The 26,487-nt window shown below is 55.2% G+C and overlaps 4 protein-coding genes across 6 annotated transcripts in view; 1 reads left to right on the top strand and 3 right to left on the bottom strand.

Annotated features, from left to right (window-relative positions):
• The window catches only part of IP6K1 (inositol hexakisphosphate kinase 1), a 60,598-nt gene extending 58,952 nt beyond the window's left edge, over positions 1–1,646 (bottom strand). The window contains exon 1 of the mRNA XM_077776913.1: positions 1,467–1,646. The gene's annotated coding sequence lies outside the window, so the exon portion shown is untranslated. The remainder of the gene's footprint in view (positions 1–1,466) is intronic.
• Positions 1,647–4,013: 2,367 nt separating this feature from the next.
• On the bottom strand, positions 4,014–11,513 carry CDHR4 (cadherin related family member 4). The gene is given in 19 exon segments (XM_077777136.1): positions 4,014–4,406; positions 4,409–4,478; positions 4,704–4,794; positions 4,896–4,952; positions 5,453–5,595; positions 5,828–6,048; positions 6,129–6,279; positions 6,501–6,640; positions 6,719–6,922; positions 7,224–7,317; positions 7,573–7,726; positions 7,826–8,009; positions 8,292–8,428; positions 8,602–8,705; positions 9,810–9,920; positions 10,443–10,534; positions 10,610–10,772; positions 10,915–11,099; positions 11,465–11,513. Coding segments are annotated over 19 exon segments (2,418 nt in total). The 3' UTR covers positions 4,014–4,338.
• Positions 11,514–15,048: 3,535 nt separating this feature from the next.
• INKA1 (inka box actin regulator 1) lies at positions 15,049–16,768 on the top strand. Its single transcript, XM_077777193.1, has 2 exons — positions 15,049–15,198; positions 15,952–16,768. The coding sequence occupies exons 1-2, from the start codon at positions 15,148–15,150 to the stop codon at positions 16,741–16,743; spliced, it is 843 nt and encodes a 280-aa protein (XP_077633319.1). The 5' UTR covers positions 15,049–15,147; the 3' UTR covers positions 16,744–16,768.
• A 195-nt stretch (positions 16,769–16,963) lies between these two features.
• On the bottom strand, positions 16,964–25,972 carry UBA7 (ubiquitin like modifier activating enzyme 7). 3 transcript variants are annotated; one of them, XM_077777154.1, is made up of 24 exons: positions 25,767–25,972; positions 25,513–25,681; positions 25,283–25,417; positions 25,078–25,184; positions 24,646–24,736; positions 24,443–24,572; positions 24,141–24,238; positions 23,901–24,047; positions 23,286–23,468; positions 23,000–23,107; positions 22,763–22,843; positions 22,527–22,682; positions 22,268–22,433; positions 21,982–22,187; positions 21,819–21,883; positions 21,318–21,501; positions 21,170–21,244; positions 20,735–20,918; positions 20,120–20,202; positions 19,747–19,839; positions 19,461–19,652; positions 17,828–17,920; positions 17,650–17,750; positions 16,964–17,177 (listed from the first exon to the last, which is right to left on the bottom strand). In XM_077777154.1, the coding sequence occupies exons 1-24, from the start codon at positions 25,820–25,822 to the stop codon at positions 17,048–17,050; spliced, it is 3,033 nt and encodes a 1,010-aa protein (XP_077633280.1). In that variant the 5' UTR covers positions 25,823–25,972; the 3' UTR covers positions 16,964–17,047. The 3 variants fall into 3 exon arrangements, with proteins under 3 accessions (XP_077633280.1, XP_077633281.1, XP_077633282.1); XM_077777155.1 differs by having other exon boundaries at positions 25,755–25,793; XM_077777156.1 differs by lacking the exons at positions 16,964–17,177; positions 19,461–19,652; positions 19,747–19,839; positions 20,120–20,202 and having other exon boundaries at positions 17,658–17,750.
• Positions 25,973–26,487: the final 515 nt, after the last annotated feature.

The following is a 26,487-nucleotide window of genomic DNA, read 5'->3' on the forward strand; positions in this document are numbered from 1 at the left end:
GCAAATACTGTTTTGTTTTTTGAATAAGGGCAATGATGCTGCTGCTGCAGGTCAGAGTACCCTCTGGGACTGGAACGTGTGGGGAGTGTTTTGCGGAGCTGGATCCTCAAGAAAAGAGAAGTGGAGATGAGGAAAAAGGGTATTCCAAAGAGGAGCAAAAGTCACTGGACTCAGCTGGCAAGAGAACTGTGTAGGGAAATACCATGTACAGAAAGTCTAGCAAATCATTTGGCTAATGGGGATTAGGATAAGCCCTGGAGAGGTGGGCTGGGGCCAGCTGGGCAGCAGCACCTTGAATGCCAAGTTAGGACATCAGATCTCATCCCAGCCTGCAGCAGTTTCTGACTTCACTGTAGGATCTCCAGAGTCTCACGAAGTGTGTCTGTTGCTCATGATAGTTAAAAGTGCTGACATTTACAGGTAAGTTACATAAATACAAGGAAGAATCTTTGTGTTCTCACAAGTAACGCCACAGCAACAGGCCTCTTCTGGTTTCAGCATCTTCTCAAAAAGGATCTCCTGATCAAGGAGCTAGGTTCTTTCAAAATCAAACATTCTAAGATGACAAGATCCTGACACAAACACACAAAGTATTGCTGCCTCACTTCTTAGTTCATACATGCAGCCTTTTTGTATGACCATATACAACGAGCCTTTGCAGAGTCAAGGGACCACATGGAAAAAGCAATGTGTTTTGGAGCACTCAGAACTCTTCCTAGATCTAACACCTTGTCCACGGTCTCTAACCCTCCCATCCCCGCAGAAAGGGGGGTCTGACTTTCTGTTTTCATTGGGCAAGATAAACTTCGACTCTTAAAAGTTAATTTGGCAGTTCCATACATCTCCAAGGACAAAAATTAAGTTTCATTTCTTTTTCTGATTCTAACACAGTCCTACTTTTCCTTTGTCTCCTGAATACACTGACAGAATACCTCTTTAGGACATAAAATCAACCAACTCATCACCATAATAATTCACTTTCTTCTAGAGCAAACAGAAGACCTTACCACAAGACCAAAAAATGGTCACAAACCAAAGAAATTATGTTCCAAAATAAAACTCAGGCATCATGAACATTTAAGCAGGCTCTTCAAGAAGAAGCAAACAGTGAGCTCCGAGGAGTACAGGAGGCAGGAGCCTGGCAGAGGGCCTTAGCCCTGCCAGAATCACAGGGCCGTGACACTGGCCTGCCTGGGTTCGCAGAGGCTTTAGCTTGATTCGTCTAGTCTTAGTTTCCAAGCAGTCTGAAAAACACTTGCAGGAACCACATCTAAGAAAGAGGTAAGTGTATTTCTCATTCGGGAGCAACAGAATACCCCACAGAGCATCAGACTGGCAACGGACACGTTTCAGCCGTACGGGTCCGCGGAGCTAATTTCCCGCTACCCCGCTGGCCGGCCTTCGGGCGCGGGGCTCTCAGACCTCTACCCCGAGGCTGTCCACCCNGCCCGGCTCCTGTCACTCACCGGCCCAGCCCGGGCAGTGGGCGCCCACGGCTCCCCACGGGAGCTGGGCCCCCCGGGCCTCCAGGTTTCGGCCCGCCCCTGGCAGGCAGCGCAGGTGGACGAGCCCCGCAGCAGCGGCCCCGCACCGGCCGCTCGGTCCAGCTCCCGGCGCTGCCCACTGGGTACGGATCAACAACAAGATGGCGGCCAGCCGAGGGGGCGGGGGCCGGGCGTCATAGTAACCAGGACGGCAAAGAACCCGCCCCCAGGCGAGGATATCCCCAATCAACATCCTCTTCGTCCGAGGCCTAAGGGAGTGCTTTTCTCTGACAGGTCGGCCGGCCTGTCAGTCAAAGCCTGCCTCTCACGGCCCTGCCGAACGCCTCAGGACGTGACTGTGACGGCACGGGTTGGCGCATGCGCCCCGTTCCTGGAGTCGCTGGCGGCAGAGCTTTTGCTTGGCGACTCTGGGGATCTAGCGCCCTTGGCCTTTTTGCGTGTGCAGCCTTTTTGTAGGAGCCCACGGCGTCTTCTCATACATGCGTACACACTTAGGGAGTGTCTGCTATGTGCTATATATATTTTTTTTTATCACCCACACTGGAAGGGAGGGGTTGTCCAGGTTCAGTGGTGAGGAAACTGAGGCACAGAGGGGGAGGCCTGGCCAAGGTCACCCCACCTCTGGAAATGGAGGCATCGGATCTCATACCTCGTCCTATTGGCTTCAAAGTATAATTCCCTATTCCCAGTGACTTCTACACCTTTGCCCTCATCAATGGCGAGGTGCAGTCTTGTGTGCTCCTCCAAGCAGTCCCTGGCCCGTTGCCCACGTTTGTCCTTTTGCTATGAGTTCAGTGCCCAGCACAAGCCCTGGCACACAAAAGAAACTCTTCCTCCCCTAGAGCATCTTCTCTTGAATACCTGTGACACAGCTTTAGCCCTGGACCATCATGATCTATCTCAGAGGTTAGGAGTCCCAGGAAATAGTTTTCCCTGGTCCCCCATACAGAGCACCTAACCCTGGGCTTGGCTTCAGGGTTAGGAACTCAAATGCAATCACACAGCTTGGACCCAAGTGAAGTGCCAGAACTAGCTAGTTATGTGACTTTTGAGGCTTAGTTGCCCCATCTGTAAAACGAGAATAACAAATGAGCCCTTAGAGCAGGGAAAAGTCTGCCTGTAACCACTTCCAGGAACAGCCTGCTCTCAGGTTGCTGTCACTGGGGCCAGCTATAACACCCTCACTTTTGCGAGAGCACCATGAAGCATACTTTTGCCACAGAAGGCATTCGGCTTTTTCCCTGACTTGGATATCATATCTGGCTCAGGAAAGGAGGTCCTCCATTGCCCTGAGAGGGTTCAGGCCCACAGAGTTGGCACAGGGGAGAAGATCGAAAGAACTTAGGGATACCTCAGGAAAGGTAGCCTCTACCCAGACAGCAGGTCCTCTCGGAGAGCTGGCAGTAACCTGAGACCTGATTCGAGGCTGGGCAAAGGGAGTGAGCTCACACTGCCCCCAACAGAACCTGCCCTCCTGCAGGTTATAGCAGGCCACCTAGTTATGTGCAGCACTCAGCTCAGCATAGGGAGGGATGAGGGCTAAGACATCAGAAGACACAGATCAGGAAGAAAGAGGAATATCCAATCTGAAGAGGGCTACCATCAATCCCTCATAGCCATCCATGCCACAGGGGTTCTCAAGTCTGCACCAACCCCCACCTCAGTGCAAAAGTTCCAGTTCTTTCCCAAGAAAACCTCCACACACAGTCAACAAAGCCCTAGAGGTCGGTGGGGTCCTTCAAACAGCAACAATGTATTCCTTTCAGTGGGAAAAGAAAGTTACTGGGCCCTCCCCATCTGCTAGAGCAGGTGGTCTTTGAAGGGACAGGCTGGTTGGAGGCCCCCTCTGTCACTAATAAAGATAACAGCCTCTTACCTCTGCATTAATCATGATCAGTCAGAGCATCATGCAATGCCTTCTTATAAGAAAAATAATCTTACTACTCCCTAGAGTGTTCCCAGAAAGCAAGGCACTCTCCAGTTGAGAACAAGGAAGCTCAGATCCCAGAGCTTCTCCCACAGGTGGTTTTCAAGGCTAGGACTCTTCTGTTTGTAATTTTGTTTATTATTGAATCAACTTGAAAACTCAGCAGCATGATCATGGCAAGAAAAAATTCCACAAATAGTGAAGCAGCTTCCTGGCTTCAGAGCCAGCGCCGGGCTCCCGTGAGCGTGTTGAACAGGTAATCTCTGCCTGTACCTGAGTTCAAATAGTCAGGAGGGAGAGAGGGCACTGCTGGCCTCAGCAGAACAGCCTCCTTCCCTTAAACGTAGGGGAAGACATTCCAGAACCCTTGGTGAGACCCTCCTTCTGCTTGATCTGACTTGTCCCTTCCCTCCTTCCTCACCAATCCTTTGAGGTCTAACTCAAATTCACAGGAAGCATCCTTGATTGCCCCCAAACTGAACACCAGTTCCTCTAACTAAGCCCCAGTGCAAGATTACTCTGCCATAAATCACTGATGACAATGTAATATCTGAGAGCCTTTCTCCTCACCAACCCTTCTGCCATGGGCAGGAAACAGACCAGGTCTGAGTCACCTCCTGGCCCAACAGGTGTTTGAGAAACATTGGCTGGGGCACCTGGGGGCTCAGCCGGTTAAGCATCCAACTTCAGCTCAGGTCATGATCTCACAGTCTGTCAGTTCGAGTCCCGCCTCGGGCTCTGTGCTGACAGCCCGGAGCCTGGAGCCTGCTTTGGATTCTGTGTCTCCTCTCTCTCGCCCTCCCCGACTTGTGCTCTGTCTCTCTCTGTCTCTCAAAAAGAAATAAATGTAAAAAAAACAAAATTAAAAAAAAAAAACATTGGCTGAAAGGTGAGAACAGACCCCATTCAGGGAAAGAATAGATAGTGGATGCCTGGTGGTAGGAGGAGATGCTGAGATGGGCTAAGGAGAGAAGTGGACCCAGGTGAAGAGTAGTTTGGGAAAAGGGGGACTCACGGGAGTCCTGTGCTCTGCCATCAAAGTGCTGCTGAAGGGAAGAATGAAAGGCAGTAATGAGTTGAGCCCTGCCCCCCAGGAGCAGGTGAAGGTCTGCTTCCATAGGGGCTAGGAGCCCACTTCCCTGTTCCATCCTGATGGTGCTGGCATGGGCTCTACCACAGAGGTAGACAGCCACAAGGAAGGAGGCAGGCTTGTCAGGGAAGTCCTCTAGAGCAGCCCAGTGCCCACTATACAGGATGGTAGGTTGACATACCAGTCTCAGGTTGACATTGCTGGGTGCTTGGGGCATCTCCATCCTGGGTGCCTCCATGAATCCCTGAAAGGACTCCTCAGTTCCCTGGATGCTGGGGTAAAGTAAAAGCAGGAATACAGGATAAGGCTCTTGGCCCCAGCCTGAATTTAAGAGATGGACTCTCAAGCATAGGGGTATGCAAAGGAAACTGACCTGCTTAGTAGCAAAGCCTGGGCTGGTTTGCTTGGTGTCTGATGCATCTGGGCCAGCCTAAAATGCCTGGAGGAGGGACCAAGCAGTGAGGGCAGCAGACTTGCTGGTTCCAGGAACCAGCACCATTCATCTCTCCCTTTATACTGGAGATAGCCAATGTCCATTTACAATGCCCACGTTGTTATCCCCACCTTCCCCTGAGTCAGTCCTGTGCCCATAAAAAAACTCACCCCGAGGGGCAGAATAAGTGTCGAGTGGAGGGTAGGGGTCAGGAATAGGGGCAAATGCCCAGTGCATGATAGACTCTGAGTCTAAAGCACTGGGCCTCATCCACATCCACTGCATTCCAAGACCCAGCTCTGTCAACAATGGAGACAACTTCCCCCTAGTGCCTCTCTGCCTCTAACCTGACAACCTCTGGAGGGGGAGCAGCTCCCACTAATAGCAGTTTGCCTGCTCATCAACTTGGGCATTGTCATCAAATCTTGGTGAAAGAACCTATCACAGATGGGGACCATTAGTGGGCTGGGGTAAGAGCCCAGGGTTAGGAGCCCTACCCTTGGAAGAGCTTGCTGAGGAGCCAGCACAGGGCCAAGACAAAGAGGGCACTGGTCACTGTTAGCACCACCACAAACCAGGGCTCCGGCTGCCAGAAAGTCTCTGTGTCGGTCACAAGCAAGGGTGTCCTCACTGAAGGCACCTGAAATGGGGGCCACAGCCCTGCCAAAATGCCCTGATCATCCAGCTTCCAAACCACTCCAAAGTTTGGGCTACCCCGCACCCCAGAGTTGCTCTTCTGTATTGTCAGCCTCCATACATTCAATGGTTCCCTCTGGAATGCCTTCCCCCATAGTTCCACTTGGAAAACTAGATCTCCTTGCCCTTCAAGATCCTTTCTCCCTACCCCCCAAAGCCCCAAGGACCCCCCTCACTGTGGCTCTGTGGGTGTGAGTGGCCACTGTGCTGGCGCTCCAGGGAACTAGATGCACAATGACAGTGGCTGTGGTGCTGAGGTGGGGGATGGAGGGACCTGCATCAGCTACATGGATCAGTAGCTCATAAGTATAGAACTGCTCTGGCCAGGAGGGCCCCAAAGTGATGTTGTTGTACACCAGGGTGTCTCCTTGCAGGCTGAATTGGCTCTGACTATTCCCTGAAAGCAGAAGAAAGGGACCATTGTTGGCCTTGACCTGCTCCTTCCCCAACAGCCTGGTGGCCCCCCATGATCCTCACCTCCCACAATGCTGTAGGAGAAGGCCAGACGCTGTGGCTCCTGGGGAACCCAACATGACACTTTGGTCACCTCCACACTATGGCCCAGGAGAGTGTAGATGGTGAGTTCCTGAAATGGAGGCTGACACTCGGGGGCATGATCGTTCACATCCTGCAGGAATATGGCCAGGTCACCCCAAATCCCCAGGCCAGCTCCTCAGCCTCCTCCAGAACCAAGGTGTCAGGCAACAGGCTCCAAAGTTTTCCACAATGAGGCACCATCCCTCTCCAGTCAACCAATGGAGGAAATTTAGGCAAAGTGTAGAAAAGCAGAATGCCAGAGGAAGATGTGAACACTTTCCGATTTTTCCCAAGGCCTCAGGGCTCAATTACCTCAACCTCAATGGTAATGGTACAGGAACCAGAACGGTGGTGATTGGGGTCCTGGTCTTGGCTATGGTCAATCAGCAGGACAGTGAGCCTGTACAATGTCTGCAGTTCATAGTCCAAAGATCCCAGGAGGTGAACCTCCCCTGAAAGAGATGCCCACAGCCTCAGCCTGCAGTCAACTCTGGTTTCACCCCTTCATCCCAGCCCTGGGGTGGGAGTACCACTGAGACGATCCACAGAAAAGATGGTAGGCCCGCCAGAGATGTAGTACTCAATGCTGTTGTGTGGGTAATCCTTGTCCATGCCCACCACAGAGCCCAGCAGAGTATGGGGCCCTGCATCTTCCCGGATCCAGAACTTGTGTGGAACACAGGTTGGGGAGAACTCGTTGACAGGAGTCACCATCACCAGTACTGGCACCTCAGCTGGAGACCATTTGGTAGTCAAGGAGCTGGTGTGGGGTGCCCAGCCATTCCCTGGGGTCTGAGGAGGGAGACATGGCCCTGCTCTGGGGGTCTAAGGATGGAGAGGGTCTGGAGGGAGGGCAAACAATAGCCATCTCTTGCTGGGTGGGGAGGTGTCAAGGAGAGATATGCCCCACCCTAGGGAGACAACCCTGCCCTTTTGATTTCTATGGGAGGATAGGTGACTCTATCTTGAGGATGAGAAGAGAGAGGTACAGAACAGCCCTGTCCTGGATGTCCAGGGCTGGGTATGGTCACTCACTGGTCATCAGGGGCTGACCACCATCGAGCACCAGGATGGAGGCTGCATGCTGAAAGCAGGCCCCAGGAGCGTCACAGTCCAGGGTGGCATTCACCTGGCCAGAGGGGCCACAGAGTGAGGCTGAGCTAAGGCCTGGAGAAGTCTAGAATCACACTGGGCCGCCTCAGGTCAGGGCAACCACACATGGTCAACCCTGAGCCCTTGCTTTCCAGCTCTGTGGGTGCAGATTGGCTCCACCACCATCTCCCTCATGGTCACGGTCTCAGCTCCCACAGACCTTTGCCCCCTAACCCTCCACCTTCGGGTCCCCAGCACCCTGCATGTGGTTCTGGAGGCGCGGACTGGGCACCTCTAGGACCCTGTCTCGAAGGCAGAGGTGAGCTGAGCCAGGAGGGCTGTGGAACTGCAGCTGGTAGTCCAGGATGGAGCCAGGAGAGTCTGGATCAGCACAAGTGAAGGTGTTCAGCACGGTGCCCACCAGCGTGGTCTCGGGGATTTGGGTCCTGAAAGCAGAGTGCGGGCCGCAGGGCAAAAGTCAGTGTGGACCAGGGAGAACCATGGCTCTCACCCCTGTAGCTTAGGTAAGTCTCCTGTATACTCACACCAGCATCGCTGGGAGGCAGCGTGGAGGCCAGCGGTTGACTGAGCGCACGTTCACCGTGAGCTCCAGGTCAACGCTGGCCCATGGCCAAAGCCGCTCGTAGGCCTTCACCCGCAGACTAGTGACCGCCGAGCCCCGGGCCTGCGCTAACTCCAGGGGCGCGGCGGTGCGAATCACACCGTCGGCTGGGCGGGGTAGGGGCGGGGAATGCTGAGTTTAGACCCGCCCCCAGGTCAGTTCGATCCCCACCGTCACACCTAATCCACCTTCAGCGCGAGGGGGTTGAGCCTGGCCACCCCTGCTCCCTCCTCCAAGGCTCGCCTCTAATTGTAGCCCGGCCCCCAAACTGCACCGCGCCGGCGTCTGTCTGGGCTTAAGCCCCATTTCTCAGGAGGGCGACGAGGTAGTGCGGATCACTGTGGACCAGCCTCGCAGGCATCCCGCACCGGCCCCGCTACGCTCCTCACCACGTCCGATGGAGAACAGCGGGCAGGGCACCGGGGAGAGGATTTCGTAGCGTATATCGAAGCCCTGGGCATGGACCTGAACCACCTTACCCCCGGGGGGCAGGTCCTCCAGGATGGTGATATTCGAGGCCTGCTTCCTGGACCAAAAAGGGAGCACTAGCCATGCCCTCTTCCGCCACCCCTGGCCCCATCCGCGTGCCCCTCTGGGGCTTCCCTCATACGCAGCTCTCTGGGGACACCCCAGCAGCCCCACACCTTAACCTTACTCCTAATTCCCTCCCTCACTGTACCCAGGGTAGGGGAGTCTTACAGGAAGGAGATCTGGCTGGAGGGAACAGGCAAAACTTTCACCTTGAGCATCCCAAGGCAGCTTTGATTTTGTCCAAAAGTCACCAAAATCTGAAGCTGGAAGACCTGCAGTGCACACAGAACAGTAAGGGAACTACAATGTGTGTATACCTGTATGTCTGTGCCAGTCTTCTCTTCAAATAGGCCCCTTCCCCCTGCCTGGGGCCCTCCACAAGGAGCCCCCCCCCCCATCATCTCTCATTCTGCAGACAGGCACTCCTTTGAGTCCCGTTCTTGGGGCCATAAATACTTCCATTAGGATGCAAACAGCTCAAAGAAGTGTGATATCTGAGTTATTCACAATGAGACATCATTTAGAGTCTGTCACTAGACATGGAATTTTAAAGAAGGAATTTATCAGGGTACCTGGGTGGCGCAGTCAATTAAATGTTGGACTCTTGATTTTGGCTCAGGTCATGATCTCACAACTCATGAGTTTGAGCCCTGCATAGGGCTCTCTGCTGACAGTGCAGAGCCTGCTTAGGATTCTTTCTCTCCTTCTCTCTCTCTTCCCCCCTCTCACTTGCACTTTCTCTATCAAAACAAATAAACTTTTTTAAAAAGACTTGGAAATTTTAAAGAAAGAATTTCTCCAGATGCCTGGATGGCTCAGTTGGTTAAGCACCTGACTCTTGATTTCAGCTCATGATCTCATGGGTCAATTCGTGAGTTTGAGCCCCACAATGAGCCTTGCATCGGGCTCCATGCAGACAGTGCAGAGCCTTCTTGGGATTCTTTCTCTCTCCCTCTCCCTCTTCCCCTCCACTGCTCACACACTCTCTCTCAAAATAAATAAATAAACTTTAAAAGCAAAAAACAAAACTGCTAATGTTTTAAAAAATAATAATAAACAAGGAATTTCTCTAGCCTCCTCCAGACTGTACTAGCCACTTTACCCAGAACTTTCTCTTCCGGTGTGACTGCTTTGAGTATTTTCAATTCTATTAGAGGCACTGGGTGCTCCCAGAGCCAGGAATCCCTTCTCTTTCTGGAACTCCAGAACCCAGCACAGAACCAGGCCAATGTGGAAGAACAGCCAGAATGTGGCAGCATGTATAGGTTTGGGCTATGTCTGAATGAGGCAGCAAAATCTAGAAGGCCAAGAACAAACCTCCAGGAAGTGGTGTGGCTCTGTCTATTGTGTATCCCTACATCCCAAGTCATGCTCACCTTTTGAGCCTGGCCTCTGAGGCCCTGGGATGGCGCCAGCAGCCAACCTTGACCATTGATGGAGAAAGGTCCAGGGAAATATGGAGGGTCCTGGGCACTGATGATACTTATCTGACAGGACAGAGAGGCTGGAGACCCCAGCCCCAGGCCCCAGTGCCCCCACAGCATCCCTGCCAAAATCCCCCAGCAACATAGCAAGTACCTGCCCATACCCAACCCTCCTATACCCTGATGCAGGGTGGGTCCCCAACCTCCACCTTGACCTCTGGCCCTGATCTTCAATCTTCTCCGGTTTTAATCCAATTATTTTGTTTTTTAAACTGCATTTCTTTCTGGATTACAAAAGTGACTCAATTTTCATGGAGAATTCAGAACACACAGAGAACATGAAAGAAAACAAGCCCCTGAGATGCCCTTATAGAAACAGTCATGGTCATTGGGAGTGGGCAGCCATCAATGGCTCTTTACAAGAATAGGCATCATGTAGAGGCTTAGCTGACACTAAAGTGTCCCTCTGCTAGGGGAGGGGTGTTTGGTTAGAGAGGGCTGGGCCAGGAAGGGCTGGGCTTGGTCTCTCCATGTGCCTCCCTCATTCTGCCCCCCCCCCCCATACTGCCTATGTGCTGGGCTCACCTGGGCACGCTGGAGTTCCAGGCCTGGGAGCAGCAGAGTGTACAGCCGGGCCCCAGGTGTGACTGTCTCCAGAACCTGAATGATTTCTCCAGCTAGCCAGAGGAGAGGTCAGGGAGGCTCTGTTCAGGCTATGCCTGCCCACCCCTGCTTGCTGCCCCTGGCCTCACCTGGGCTGGCAAATCGGCCAGCACATGCACTATGAGCAGGGTCCCGCTGCACATTCACAGAGAGTGGTCCTTCCATCACACGGTTGCCACACGTGAACCGCAGCTGCAGCTGATAGTGATTCACTGATAGAGCATCCAGCCGGGCCAAGCTGCTTAAGGTCACCTGTACCAGGTAGGCAGTGCATGTGGGACTATAGCCTCTCCATTCCCTTCTACTACCTGTGGCCTTGTGAATTAAGGTCTGCCTTTGTTCCCCCATGGTTCCCATCTGTGCCCGTGTTTCCCATCTGTGCCCATGATCCTACCATGCCCACATAGGTCCCCTGCCGCCTGGTCAGGCTGGGTGGGTTGAAGAAGGTGGTGGGTGGCTGCACGTGGACCAGCTGCAGGGTGGGGATATGAGAAGTGCAATTGAAGGAGAAGGACTGAAGGATCGTGCCGGGTCCCTGGCTCTCAGAGACATTTATGAACCAGGGCAGGCAGTGGAGTTCTGTGAGGAAGAGACAATTCAGGCTGGAACCCCCCTCTCCCCCCAGAGCATAGTCCTGATCTTCTCCTTCAGGGCTTGGTCACATCTCACGGCCAAGCAGCCAAAAACTCTTCCTTGTCCCCCACATCCAACTATGGCTCAGTTCATTTCACAGAATTGGAGTGAGGACTTGGTTGAGGAAGCAGCCATGATAAGAAATAAGGGTCAAGGAGTTAGATCTTTGCCCTTTTCCTGGCTCTCCCCCAGTCCCTGCACTCTATGGTAGCTTATCTGAGGAGGGTCACAAATCCACTCCAGTGTAGGAATGGGGCGGGGGGGGGGTAGGATAATGAGAACTGGGGTTTCCCCACCCACCAGCTCCTCACCAAAGACAGTCAGAGCAAGCAGAAGCGCCAGGGGCCTGAGCAGTACCATAATGGCCTGAAGATGCAGACAGCAGAGGAGACTCCAGAAGACCAGACGTGTTTGTCAGGCCTACCCCGTTGCCAGGTGAGTCGCTTAAACACAGCTGGGCAGGCTGGACTCCTGGGCCTTCCAGATTCTAGCTCCGCCCATCCCTGGTACTTGAGCTCTAGACTCCAGACGGGCATTAAGAGGCCTGAACAACACCAGGTTTCACTGCTTCTGATGAATTCTCCTCATTCATTACTACAACCCAAAGGAAACATTAGGAGAAAAGGATCAAGCTTCAGCTAGGGAAACTGAAGTTCAGGGAAGTAAGTCTCAGTCATGCAGTCCTTGGAGACAGCACAAGCATAGCACCCAGGAAAACTGGGCTCAGGACTCGCTACCCCACAGAGTCTAAACTCCAGTTGCCCACTTCCCTTCACCATTAGAACATTATCTGTCTACGAAACCTGAGCCCAGGCATTAACAAAATCTCTTAAAAGTTGTCTATGTTTAAGAAGCAAAAAGAATCCTAGGTGATAGAAATCAAAATAGTGGTTATTTGGGGGGATATCATCTGAAGGGGGCACAAAGTGGCCCCTTGGAGGAGCTGGGGATAGTCTATACCTTGATCTAGGTGACAGATGTACAAGAATTTAACATTTATTGAGCTGGGGGTGCCTGAGTGGCTTAGTTGGTTAAGAGTCCGATTCTTGGTTTAGGCTCAGGTCATGATCTCACGGCTTCGTGTGTTTGAGCCCTGTATCAGACCCTGTGCTGCCAGCATGGAGTCTGCTTGGGATTCTCTCCCTCCCTCTCTCTCTCTCTCTCTGCCCCTCCCCCTACTCGCACTGTCTCTGTCTCTCTCAAAATAAATAAACTTAAAAAAACATTTATTGAGCTGTATCTTTGAGAGTTGCCCATTTGTTATATTTACACTATATGTCAAATTTTAATTTTTTTAAAAAAGTTTATTCTGAGAGAGAGAGAGAAGGGGCAAAAAGAGAGAGAGACAGAGAGAACATTCCAAGCAGGCTTTACACTGTCAGCCCAGAGCCTGATGTGGGGCTCAAACTTGTAAACCTGTGAGATCATGACCTAAGCCAAAATCAAGAGTCAGGCACTTAACCAACTGAGCCACCCAGGCACCCCAGAGTCATATGTCAAATTTTAAAATTTGTTTACACTTGCTCTTTCCAATTCTTCATCACTCACTCTCTTCTGCCCACTATCATCAAGTTGATCTCTCTCTTCATGAAACTGCCCTTGTTGGAGTCCTCAGAGACCTGCATACTGCCAAATACAGCAGTTCATTGTCCAACCTTACCTCCTTGGCAGCATTTGACACTTACTCCCTTGGCTCCTAAGGTACCTGCACTCTCTGTTTCCTCCCACCCCCCTGGCTGCTCCTGCTCCCTTTGCTGGTTCTGTTTTCCTACCACCACCCAGAGGAGTGTTCCAGGGCTCAGGTCCTGACTGCTGCCCTCCTCTGTCTACACTTACCTCCCCCCATCACACTGAAGCCAATGGCCTTAAATACCATCTACTCACTTTGCCTCCCAGATCTAAGGCTTCAGTGCTGATCTCTCTCCCAAATTCCAGAGTCACATACCCAGTGACTGACCCGGCATCTTATGTAGGATGTCTAACAGATATCTCAAAGGTCACATGTCCACAAATAATCATTTGGTTTTCCTCCCCAAACCCTTTCTTCTCCAGTCTTTCCTGGATCATTTCACAGCAATTCCATCCAACCAGTTTTTCAGGCCAGAAATCTAGGAGTCAGGTTAGATGCTCCTCTTTCCCTACTCATATTCATGCATCAGCAAAGCTTGATATTAGCTCCAGAACATGCCCCAAACACCTCCTTCTGTGTCTCAGCCCTACACAGACCCAGGTCCTCCCCTCCCTTACTGGATGAGGGCAGGAGCCTCCACTCTGATTACAGAGCGGTTCTCCTAAAGCAGCAGGGATTATCTAAAGAGAAGCCAGTCCAGGTCATTCCCTGCTCAAAAGTCCCAGTGCTCCCCATCACTCCACGAACATCTAAGGTCACTAGGAGCCAGGTTTTGGTGATCTCCTCACTCCCCCACCACTGTCTAGACACTTGGTCCTTTATGTTAAGCCCTGCCCAAATCCTCTCTTCTTGGGACCTTTAACTGGCTGATCCGTCTGTCTAGAATACCCCTCTCTCTTTTTTTTTTTTTAATGTTTATTTCTAGCAGAGAGAGAGAGAGACAGCGTGAGCAGGGGAGGGTCAGAGAGAGAGGGAGTCACAGACTTTGAAACAGGCTCCAGACTCTGAGCTGGCAGTCAGCACAGAGCCCGACGCGGGGCTCGAACCCACGAACCGTGAGATCATGACCTAAGCGAAAGTCGGACGCTTAACCGACTAAGCCACCCAGGCGCCCCTCTTTTTTTTTTTTTTAAAGTTTAATTTTATTTATTTTGATAGAGTTATAGAGAGCAAGCGGGGGAGGCTCAAAGAGAGAGGGAGACAGAATCCCAAGGCGGCAGCATGCTGCCAGCACTGAGCCCCATGCCGGCTTGAATTCACAAACCTTAAGATCATGATCTGAGCCAAAATCAAGAGTCAGACCCTCAGCCGACTGAGCCACCCAGGTGAACCTAAGATACCCTTCTTTATCTCCCATGATGACCCATTCAGATTACATAGAGAACGCTGCCTCTGTGAGTCCCCCTCTCCCAAACGAGGCCGTCTGCCCCCATTTCCGGTATTTTTCTGTCTACTGATTAGTCTGTCTCAAGTTAGACTGTATCCTCTAACCTAGTCTTGGATCTGACCATTCTGGACAGAAAGCGCCGCCCTACCCGCCCTGCTCTCACTCTAGGTAGGCTAGTGGTACGAGCAGAGGGAATGCGGATGTTGCCGCAGAAATCGCGGCTAACCGAGCCCTCCCCACTAGAGGGCGGCCACGCCTTGCTTGGCCCAGACGCGGGGCGGAGAGGGCGCTGGCTGGGCCTTGTCTGAGGCCCCTCCTCTGCGCTGCCGCGAGGTCCGGAGCTCCTGGAATCCTCCTCTGTGGGGCCGGACCCTCCCATCACTCACTTCCAGGGTCTGTCGAGGCCAGTTCCAGTAACGTATACAGTGGGTCGCGCCCTGAATGGGCCATAGCACTGCTAGATCCGACGGCTGGGGGCGCTCTGCCTGCACGTGGACGTAGCTAGGGGATCCGCACGCTCTTGAGGCTTCCTGCGGGAGGAACTGTGGTTCTATCCCGGGAAAAAAGGGGAAGCTAAGGCTACTGCGGGTAATGACTTGTCCTGGCTCAAGCAGCGAACCTGGAGTCAGCTCAACCGCCCAGGGTATCGGGGAGTCCCAGGCCCGACCCGCCGGGCTTCCAGCCGCAGCCCTGCCCCTCCCCCTAACCCCAGCTGGTGCGGAGTGGGGAGTGGGCGTCAGGCTCACCCACCCAACAGGGCCCGGGGGGCGGGGCCACTTCAGTCCCTCCCCGCCCCCATTGGCTGCGGCACCAGGGGCGGGGCGCGGCTGNGGCGGCGGGAGCTACCTAGAGCAAAGAGCAGCGGCGCCAGTCAGAGGGCCAGGGTGCCGCTGGCCGGCCCGCTGGGCCCTCGCTGCGCTTGTCCCGCTGGAGTTCGAAGAGGAACTGGCGAGCCTGGCGGTGGCTCCGCCACGGGCATGCACAGCGCTCGGCTTGACAGCTTCTTGGGCCAGCTCCGCTGGGAACTGGTGAGGCTTGCGAGCGGGTGTGGCTTGTGGGGACGCGTGTAGGGTGCCCAGCTGCCTTCAGGCCCGAACGACACACGGGTAGGGGGCCGTCCCGAGTGCCCATCCAAGGCGGGATGGGGGCGGGGTGACGCAGATGGCCCAGATGGCCCGCATCGGGTTTCGGACGGTTGGGAGCTGCCCTGGGCATCAAGTAACAGCCGCCCAGCTGGCCGAGCTGCCGCGGCTGCGGTGGCGGCGGCGGAGGGAGGTGGCGGGGAGAAACTTATCTTGGGGCGGAGCAGGGGGCTGCGAGGGACTAAAGAGGTGCTAGCGCTACTATGGATGCCTTCTACCCCAGGCTGACCTGTACTTCTACCCCCCACCTGGCAAGTGCTCTTTCTCTGAAAGACGCTGTGAGCTTTGGGGAGCTGAATCTCTCAGGAAGCAGGGGATGCCCCCCCACCCCCAGCCCTAAACAGGACCTACTTCCCGATGCAGGCAGGCCCGCAACCCTGCCTCCCGCCCTGGTGGCGGGTACCAACTTGCCCAGCTCTGCGTGCTGCAGCCTGCCGGACTGCCACCAGGTCGGCTGATGCGAGTCACACGAGCTACGTGTGCCAGCGCCCCCATGACGGCCCTGTGCCCACTAGAGGCCTTGCTGCCCAGGCCTGCAGGCCTATCCAGTCCTCCTGGGCCTTCTGCTTTGGGACTAGTCTGGCTGCACAGGCAGGGTGACAACTACCCCTCCAACTTGGACCCTCTCTTCCTCCACAGCTGTGTGGCCGGGACACTGGCTCACCCCCCATGTCTGGCCCCCTTCCACCACCACCCAAACCTGGCCCAGGTGTTTGGCTCAGCCATGGACTCAGGGCCTCAGATGCCTTGGAAGAGGACTCAGTTGGCTGTGTGGAAGAAGAGGAAGGTGTGGTGACAGGAGACAAAGGTATTGCCTTGAGGAGCCCAAGGGAGCATGCCCTGGACTGGGACTCTGGCTTCTCTGAGGTGTCAGGCGGCACATGGAGAGAGGATGAGCTGCCTGTACTCCAACACCCAGCACCCCCAGCATGGCCCCCCCATAGACAGCGTCTCTCGGCCAGTGGCATTCCCCTGCCCAGCAGGGCCCCTGTGGCCAGTGCACCACCTGCCCACCGACCACGGCCCAAGTCTACCCCAGATGCCTGCCTGGAGCACTGGCAGGGCCTGGAAGCTGAGGACTGGACAGCAGCCCTGCTGAACAGAGGTCGCAGTCGCCAGCCCCTAGTGCTGGGCGACAACTGCTTTGCTGACTTGGTGCACAACTGGATGGAGCTACCAGAGGCAGCAAGTGAGGAGGACGATAGCGGTGGGCCCCGTGTCCGTGCTCGGCCCCCTCAGTTCCTGCTTGGGCTCTCTGAGCAGCTGCGGCGCCAGCTGGCTAGGGCACGCCGGGCAGCTATGGCGGGAAAGCGACTGTCGTGCCCACCTCGCCCGGAACCTGAACTGCCTGCAGATGTCTCAAGATTTGCAGCCCTCATGAGCTGCCGCAGCCGCCAACCCATCATCTGCAATGATGTCAGCTACCTCTGACCCTGCCCTCCAGCCTGGGACAATAAAGGCCTTTCTCTGGTCTATCCTGATTCCATACCCCTGAGGCTCTAGGAGGTGGCCCCAGCCCTTTGAGATGCAGCCCAGGCAGGCGAAGCTAAAGAGCCTTTTCCTTCCCTTCAGGGGTCCCCATCATGCCCGCATCACCCACCCTATGCATTACCACCCCATGTTTTGCCATCCATCCTCTCCACTTACGCCCTCCTTCAACAAGTGTTTATTGAGTGCCTACTGTGGGCTCAGGATACAGGGCTCGATAGAACCAGGTGATAGGGCTGCTGCCTTGTCACAGCTCATAGTGCAGGGGTGGGAAGGTAGTGTCCTCCTCCTCCCCCTCACAGATGAGCTCCAGCACCAGCACCTGCTGCCCAGGCTCAAGCATCCGGCTTGTCATCTGCTGCACCAGTTTGGTCACCCTGGTAGTGTGGGGTGGGGGGGTAAGAGGATGGGGGAGATTGGGTAGGTAAGCAGTGGTAGGCAGAGTGACCTGACATGGACCAGATGGTGCTGATGGGCCAGAAGGAGCCCAAGCCAGGGGCAGGAGCAGCTTAAGACAGGAAACATCTGAAACTATTTTAGGAGCAGCAGGCAGGGCGGGCAGGAGGCAGGAAGCTGTGAGTCCCCTGGGAGTGGGCTGTGAAAGGGGGGCTTAACGGAGTGTGGAGGAACTGATGGGGCTGGCCAAGCAGGCAGCTTGGAGGCCACTCCTCAGGCTTTCAGCCCTCACCCCACCCCCAGCCCATTTGCTGGCTCCATTTGGCAAAAGAAAGCTTCAGGAGGGTGTGAGAGGCCCAAATGGGGTTGGGAATAGGAAAGACTTCAGCATGTCTCCCACCTCCAACCTCCAAGGACAGAACAAGTCCTGGCTAAAGGCAGGTGTGGGCTCACCTAAGGGCCAGGTGCTGGGCCTGCTTTTCAGGTGACCACCCTGCTGAGTAGAGTAGGGCCTTGCCGTGCAGCAGCATCTTCACCCTCAGCTCATATCGTTCCTAGAGAGAGTCAGATCAGGTGCCAGCTAGGCCAGGCTGGGCCAAGTCTGAAGGCGAGGAGGAGGAATGGGGCTCACCTGGAGATGGGCCAGCAGCGACTTCAGGGTCCTTTCTGGCTGCCCAGCAGGCACCTTCAGGCGGTCCCAACAGGTCCATGTCAGGTGATGGCACTGGGAGTCGGGGTGGGGGGGGAGGAATGAGAAGCTTCTCACACACCCCCTCCCCCTCTCCATTACCAGCAGCTAATGGCCCCTTTCCTAGGGAAGGAGCTGGACTAGAGGCAGGAAGCAGAAGCCAGGGGGGTGGGGTTGGAAGGTGGGATCTGGGCCCAGAGTCTCAATACCCTCCCCGCCTATGCTGGGGCCAGCACAGGAAATGGGGCTATGGGGCCCCCGCACAGGGAAACAAGCAATCCATCACACAGGCTGGTTTTGTGTGTGTGTGTGTGTGTGTGTGTGTGTGTGAAGGGGGGCGTTGCTTCCTGAGGAAACAGGAGTAGGGCCGCTGCAGTCTCTGATAAAGCAGCCTTGATCCTCAAATGCAAGGCTGGAAGCTGGGGGGTACATCCTGCCCCTTCATTCTGTATTGCCAGGGCCTTGGACTGCATGAGCACAGAGGTTCAAGGGGCACAACGACCACTAGGGCCCCAATGGCTGAGACCCCAGCAGGAACACAGTCGGCAGGGGTCTCCTCTTCCTGTCCCCTTTCCTTCCCCATTTCAAGAGTCTTGGGATTCTGGTGACTAGAGCTGAGGGTGGCAGGCAGCCAGGGGCAGACCCCCACCTCCAGAAAGCACAGTGGGGTCAAGCTGAGATGAGGCCAGAGGTGAGCTGGGGGGGATCCTCCCTTGATCCCTCCCCCTCTACCACAGACAAAGGCAGCTTATGTGCTAGAGGAGAGGCCCTTCACAAAGGAGCTCTGTGCACTGTGCCCTGAGGGACCCCAGTAATAGCCCAGTGCTGGCCCATGACCTCTCCCCTCTCCCCTGGTGAGGGTATTCTCTCCATCCCCTCTCCTGTGCCCCAATAAAATGCCAACTAACTACTTTCTAGCCTGGGCACACAGCCAGGGGCATTCTCAGCCCTGCACTTGAAGGAACACACATGCACACAAGCCTGGGAACGCCCGCATGTGTACTCACATGCACACCCACACAAGCCCACATTGAAGAAGAGTCCTGTACTCCCATCTGGCACACAGATGTGCAAGCATCCTCCCTCCATGGCCACACACCTCAGAGCCAGGGATGCCCAGACCCCTGTGCACTCACACCTATGACATAAGTACTCACAACCCCACCTTCGGTAGTGAGCCTTTATTTAACTTAGCTTGGAGAGGATGGACTAGGATCCCCATGCCATGCAGGCTGAAGTTAGGCTCTGTTTGGGGCCAGGGCTCTAGTCCCCCCTCCCTACCACCTCCCCCTTAGGGCTCTGCTGGGAGGAGGCTGTGAGGGATGTCTGGCTCCACTAATGAGTTAAAGCTGCAGCTCCCCCAGACTCGAGGCAGTGGAGGGGTGGGGGTGGCTGACGGCTGCTTCCTGTGTCTGACAGGTCCCAGTCTGGCTTCACAGCAGGCAGGGGGCTGGAGGCAGTCTTAAGGACTCCCCCAGAGGCTGGATTCTGGTACAAACCCGAAGCCAGAGTAGACCCTGTTTTGGTAAGTGCAAGGAGAACCCAGGCCTGGTGTGAGGGGGTGTCAAGGGCTCACCTTCTGGATGGCTGGGGCACAAGGCACCCAGCGCTCAAAGCGATTTTCGGCTAGATGCAGGTGGCTGTGGCGAAAGGCACTGAGGGGCCGTGGCCTGCCCACCACCTTATACAGCTCCAGGCCCACCAGGCCAGCCACAGCTGCTGTAGTGGTGGCAATGGCTGGAATAATCTGGCCCACAATTCGCTTGCTCTGCCAAGGACAAGAGATTTGGGGTCTGGGCCCAAGGTGTAGGGTTAAGGTTTGACCTCCACCTCTAGGCCTGAGCCCTAAGGGGCAGAGTTACCTGGGCACGGTTGGCAGGGGGGATCCCATAGTTCTGAGCTCGCAGGCTTGCCGCCGCTGCCACAAAGTCCACATGGAAGTTGCTATCATTGTCCTGTGAGGCCCAAGTCACAGTTGTGTTAACACTGCCCTAGAGTCCCTCACCATGGCGGACCATGTGTCACTGTACAGGTCTTCCCACAATTCTGTGGGGTGGATGCTTACATCTCCCCGCTTATCAGATAAGGAAGCTGAGGCTCAGGGAAGGTGACCTGCTTTTGGGGTCCTGCTGGGAGGAGAATTCAGGCCAAGGGACTTCAAAGCTACTTTCTTAGCTCTTGACCTTCCCCAACAACCTCCCCAACTTGGCCCTTCACCCCTACTTGGACTCCCACCTTCTCAAACTTCAGGGGCTTGAGGGGAGGGCTCCCACTCCAGACTTCCAGAACTTTGTGCAGTTTCTTCAATTGCTCAGGGCCTGTCAGAGGAAGGGGGTGGAAGTTCTTAGCCCCTACCTTCTATGTTCTCCCTGGAGCCTGGTGCCTATTCTTGATCTCTCCTAAGCCTAAACTTACCACTTTCAGGGAGACCCCGATTGATGCTGCAGTCTCCTCTCCAGCAGCCCCAACCCTATTCGGTGTGTGTGTGTGTGTGTGTGTGTGTGTGTGTGTGCACGCGCGCGCGCGCACATGTGTGTGCATGCGTGCACCAATTATCTCTGTCCTCACTTGGGGAACATAACTAGGTGCTCTCCAGCATCCAGTGGTTTGTAGCGATCTTTTTTTTGCTGAGAATCTGCCATGGGAACAGGGGTGCAGGGATATGGGCAGCAGGGAGAGGGCCTACTGAGGGGCTAGAGGATGAGCCCAAGCCTTGAGAGAAGCAGAATCAGAGAGCCTGAGAGATAGTATTTGACTTCAGGGTCCTCAGGCCCCATCTTGCTTCTGCAGCATAGGCTGAGGGCTATGACTTTGGGTGGCAGCATAGAGGGCCAGAGTCGGGAGCCTCACCAAACTCAGCAGAAGCGCGAGCTAGCTCCAGGTCATAAGGAAAGATGGGAGCCAGGTGCTGGGTGACAGGCAGGCGCAGCGACTTTAGTAATTCCCTGAGTGCAGTCTGGTCCCGTGAGCCAGGCAGTCCATGCATCTGGGCGTACAAGTTAGCAGCCGCCAGCACATAGAGGAGGTGTGTGTCCTGCAGTCAGAGCAAAAGCATGGGAAGATGCATGGGTAGACTGAGCAGTACAGGTACATGGGGTAGGGGTCACCACCCATTTGTGGAAATGTTGGAGTGTCTCCTCTGTCTCACAGGTGGACACCCACATGTACACAAACACAGCAATCTCCATCAGCATCTGCTCATCTCTGAAGAATGCAGAACAGGGGCCCACCTCTGCTCTGAGGGGACACATCCCCATCTTGGGGTTCCTAAGGGACCCCACTTACTTGACTGGCATCAAACTCCAAGGGCTGGGGACACTGTTTGGAACCTGACCAGAAAAGAGTTCCATCCTCGAGCACCTAGGGAAATCGAGGCTGCTGGGCTCAGTCTGGTCCCCCTGAGCCCCCAGCCCCCCAGTCCCTAGCTACCCACTTTATTGGGTGGGAAACGATTCAGCAGCTGCATGATGCCATTATGGAAGCAGAGTTGCCAGTGGCCAAGAGCCCACACCACACAGTCCTTCCAGGTCTGTGGACGCTCTCTCAGGACACCCAGCACCTCCTGCAGCAGGGTCAGCACCTTTAGCCCATCTGGTTCTGCCAGAGAAGTGGGTGCCCTGTGGAGAAAGGAGGGGCCTCGAGGCTAAACCCTAAAGACTCTTGCTAGGGGCTCTGGACTCCCATCTGCTCCTCCTTTTTTAAAAGTTTTTTTTTTTAAGTTATTTATTTATTTTGAGAAAGAAAGAGTGCATGGGAGGGGCAGAGAGGGAGAGAGTGGATCCCAAGTAGGCACAGAGCCTGTCAGCACAGAGCCCGATGTGGGGCCCCAACTCAAGAACTGTGAGATCATGACCTGAGCAAAACCAAGAGTCAAATACTTAACTGACTGAGCCACCCAGGCGCCCCTCCCATCCACCCCTCTTGGTGGCCTTACTGTTGGTGACGGTTGATGGTCTCTGCAGACAGATGGAAGAGCCCCTCAAATTCATCCCGGGCCCACTGTGGGGGAGAGAGGAACCATGAGGTGTCACATGGGTAACCGGTCTGCCGCTGAGGACTGAGATGGGTGGGCTAGGGTTTTCTGAGCTACTTCCTACCTGCACGGTGTGCTCAACTGTGCTGGGGAAGTGCCGCAGGGTGCAGACAGGGTAGGTAGCATTCTCAGAGTCTATAGCTGAGGCAGAGGCTCTGTAGGTCTCAGTCACCCATGGCATGAATACTGAAGCATGTCCTGAGGTACCCTCTGTTCCCGCCTCCAGCAGTGGCTTCAGATAGTGTGTGCAGCGAGCAGCCACATAGTGCCCTAGTGAGGGGGCCAGAGGGTCAGGAGTGGGGCTGGCACTGCCTTGACCAAGAGGCTGAGTTTCGAGGGTGAGTGCTTACGGGCCTGGAAACTGTCCAGGGCAGCAGCCACTCCGTCCACATGAGAGAAGAAATTGTTATCATAGATGTGCTCTGTAGTGGGATCCAGTGGGTAGGTGAGCGGGATCACCTGCAAGTCTGAGTTCAGGCGGTGAGCAGCCTCTGCAGCTACCTCTGCCTTGGGCCTCTGAGAAGAGAGCAGGAAGATGCTGGATGTGTTGGGGAGGAATTGTGGGAGGACAGTCCAGGATGCAAGGCGTGGGTAGGGGCTGGCACTCACACCAATGTCCTCGGTCCTGAAGAGGAACTGACGGCTGAGATTGGAGCGCTCTATGTGGTCCATGTCGGCAACAGTCACTCTCCCACTGGCGCCAGCTCCAAGGCCCACTAGGGCAAAACCTTTGAGCAGCTCACAGCCAATAGCTCCAGCACCCACCTGCCAGCAGGAGCAGACTTAGGCAGAGGGCCTGGCCTGGCCCTCCCACAGACATCTCCCAACTGGACCACAAAGCTCACCAGGAAGTAGTGCTGGCGGCTCAGCTTCTCTTGAAAACCAGCCCCAAGCACTGCGATTTGCCCATCATAGCGACAGTGTCTCTAGGGGACACAAACAGGGGTCAGTGATAGCCACTGTCCCATGCTGTGTCTCCCTCTTATACTAACTTTCCAGGTCAGGATCTCTGGGCCATTCTTTCTGTTTCTTCCCTAGTCCTGAATTTGGAGAAGGCTTGCACCCCTGTCCCAGGTTCTTACCGGGGCACAGTCCTCTGGTTTGGGAAGGTGCTCCCCATCTTCTGGAAGGCAATCGAGGGCATCAAAGTAAAGCCACTGGTCCAGAGGCATGAACTTCCTGGAGATTGCCTAGAGGCCGGCATTTCATTGTAGGGACTCCTACCAGCTCCAACCCCTTGGGATCCTGGCTGGGCTTCACCAGATGGGCAAAGCCTCCAAGGTCACTGTCTGGTACTTGGGCACCCTCTGGCACCCACACTTATCTCCACACCCTTCCCAGTCCCACCCTGCCTGTGCCTATGCTCACCTTCAGCACTTCCTGGGCAGCCACTGCACCCAGCAAGGCTGCCATGGGGCTCAAGCCACCAGCACTACTCAGGGCGACTGTCCGCACTACAGCCTCATCCAGAGACTCCTCCAGCGGCTCTCCTCCTGTCCCCTTCAGTGGTTCCAGGGACCGGGCCAGGCCCACCACCATCTCTGCATCAACCTGTGAGGTAGAACTCTTTGGGCATGGCAGCCCACGCCTGAACTCCACCCCCTATTCAAACCCTTCATGCAGCCATCCCCCATTTCCACAGAAGAGGAAGCAGAACCTGAATGTGAAGGCCCAAACCAGTTGCCAGACTGTGCAGCCCCACCAGAGAACGCCCAGACAACGCCCATGGGGGCTTCACCACTGGGAGTAGACATTTCAGCCATAAACTGAGTGGTTAGGAGGTGGCGGGGTCCCCAGCCTCTGTGCCTGGTACTTTCAGGGACCCACTCTCTGGCCTAGAGACAGTGTTATCATTTCCTACATGTAAATGGGAAACTGCCTCTGGGACTATAACTTGGGTCTGTGAGATAATCATTGTTGCCTCCTGGTAGGTGAGACCCCAGTAAGACAGAGGTTCAAGGGAAGAGCAGAGGGGCCACTCACAGGATCCCAGGGCTGGGGCAGGCGGCCGTTGAGGTGCTGGAACTGGTGCAGGGCACGGAAGGCCTGATGTAGGCAGCGGGCACGGTGAACTTCCTGGGAACTCTGGGCCACCACGTGGGGCTGGAGCAGAGCTACATCCAGGGGCTTCTGTAGCAGGTACTCAGCTCAGGGTTGGGTTCAGAAGACTGTGGGCCCCTTGAGGCTCCCAAGCTCCCCTACCTCAGATGCACTTGCACTCACATGGCTCACAGTCTTGGGCCTCTTGACCTCAGTGACAGTTCCACCACTCAAATAACAGGAGAAATTTGCTGTGTCCCCAATCTCCAAGGTTCCATCCTCTAGGGGAGATCCAGCCTCGTCAGTATGACCTCTGACCCTGAGTAGTTCTTTATACTCTATCCTGTCTTGCATCTGTGTCCTTGACTTTGCTCCATGCTGAGGAAGGTAAAGGGAGAACCTATCCCCAAGGACCAGAACCAGGCTGTGTGTGCCCCCAGTTGGGGCTTGGGTGCTGAGCCTGGAGGTGGAGAGGGTTGGCTTACCTTGCAAGTGGATAGGCCGGGGATCACAGCCATTGAGTTCTACCATGCCCTCAATGCCTGAGAAAGTCACCAAACCCCCATCGTAGAAGTTGTGGGCCTCTGTTTTCAGGGTAAGAATTCCAGGGGAGCCCTGGAGAAGAGGTGGCTTGGTTCAGGGGTGCCCTCCTTGGTCAGCAGGTGAGCACCTACACTGCAACACCCACCTGGGAGATGTGCTGGATAGCAGCTGTCAGGGGTTCTGCCTCTGTAGGGTCTTGCACAGTGAAGTCCTCACCAAAGTCACAGAACAGCTGCCTGCAGTGTGGTGGTAGGGGTCACTGAGACGGCTCAGTGGTTAATCACCATGCTTGTGGTGAAGGGTGGGAGACACTAGGACAAGCTCAGAGAGCCAGCACTGGGAAGGGATGCTGGGAGAGGCTTGGAAGCTAGAGTTTGAGCGACTTACTGGAGTGGGTCTGGAAGCCAGGGTGGAAGAAGCAGAGGGGTGGGAGTGGGGACCAGAATGAGAAGGGGATGCTGGGACAGGCCTGGGGCTGGGTGGAGGGGCACTGGAGCAAGCCTGGAGCTAGGAATAGCACTGGGACCAGTTGCTGCCTGTGACGTGGTAGGCTAGGCAGGTAGATAGTCTCACTCACCCCACAAGGCCCCGGGTATCAGCCACCAGAAAGCAGACTCCGAGCTTATGGCATAAAGCGCCCACCTTCAGCTGCTCCTCCAGCTTCGAGGTAGTCAGCACCACTACCTGGATGGACCCCGTCATCAGCAGGGCCGGAACTGCTACTCAGCTCAGGGCTAGAGGAAGGGACTGGGCTCAACTGGACAGTGGGGCAGGGAGGGTACCTGGAAGTCCAACAGCAGCTCCTCGGTGATGTCACCTGTGTGGATGCAAACCTGGACAGCTCTGTTGAGCTTAGCCACAGGTTCTTGAGATGCCTCAGCCCTGCTTCTTTCCAAGTCCTGCTCTGAGAGGAAAAACTAGAGAGAGACACAGTCTGGCTTGAGCAAGGAGATGTCTCTTGGTCTTTGGTCTGGGAACCCATAGCCTCCCCCCAGTGCCCGCCGACCCTCACCTGGGCAGCCAGGTCAGACCAACAGGTAGGGTAGGGATCATGCAGAGTGAGGCTGCCCACACCCATGAGGACCAGGTTTTTGGCCACCTCAGCCCCCAGGCCCTGAAGGCCTGACAGCAGGACCTTGGCTCCCTGAATCTTCTGCATGGCAGGCAAGTCCAGCACATACCTGCAGGTGGGGAAAAAGAAGGTATGCAATCGGAGATCAGAAGTCAGAAAGCCCTCCCCATTGCCTTCCCCACCTCGGGCCTCACAGCTGCCGTGAGTATAGCTCTTCATCCAGCAACTTGGAGGTCTCCGGAACAGTCATCCTGAGGCTGGACACCAGGCTGCAGTGCTTATAGATAGGATCGCTGTGTGGGAGGCTGCGCCAGCAGAGGCCAGTGCCTCACTGTGGCTAGTGTACACAGGCACGAAGTCTACGGCACTGAAGAATGCAACCAGTCACAGCTTTCTTCCTGGCTCCTCTGTCATTTCAGGGGAAATGAAAGTGAAAGTAAAACTAGCCTGAGCCGGCTTAGTCCTGCTAGTCCCGCCTCCAGACCATTCGGAACAGTTCTGGCAGCTGTAGGGCACAGGCAAAGTGGAACAGACTCCTGGGTCTATTCAACCTCTGCAAGAGCAGGCGTCTTTCTTGAGGAAGGGAGCCACGGGAGGGATCCGTGTGAGCTGGAGGCGATGGTCTCCTGTGGTTCCCTAAATGTCCCACACCTCACGTGCAAGACCCTACAGAGGCAGAACCCCTGACAGCTGCTATCCAGCACATCTCCCAGGTGTCGCTGCCTGAATGGGCTTCCGGCCCACAGACTGCTGGCAGGAACCCCCATGTCCTGAGGCCTCACTTGGTCCACCACACAGTAAAGTCAGTTCTATCCCAGAGGCTTTGGGAGCTTATGAAGTTACATTGTCCTGACCCCGGGGCCCAAACCCCAGAGCCAGGTGGAGCCTGATCTCTTTGGGAGTACCCACCCGCTT

Source organism: Crocuta crocuta, unplaced genomic scaffold (genome assembly GCF_008692635.1).
Source record: "Crocuta crocuta isolate KB4526 unplaced genomic scaffold, BGI_CrCroc_1.0 scaffold77, whole genome shotgun sequence".
In the NCBI taxonomy this organism is placed as follows: domain Eukaryota; kingdom Metazoa; phylum Chordata; class Mammalia; order Carnivora; family Hyaenidae; genus Crocuta; species Crocuta crocuta.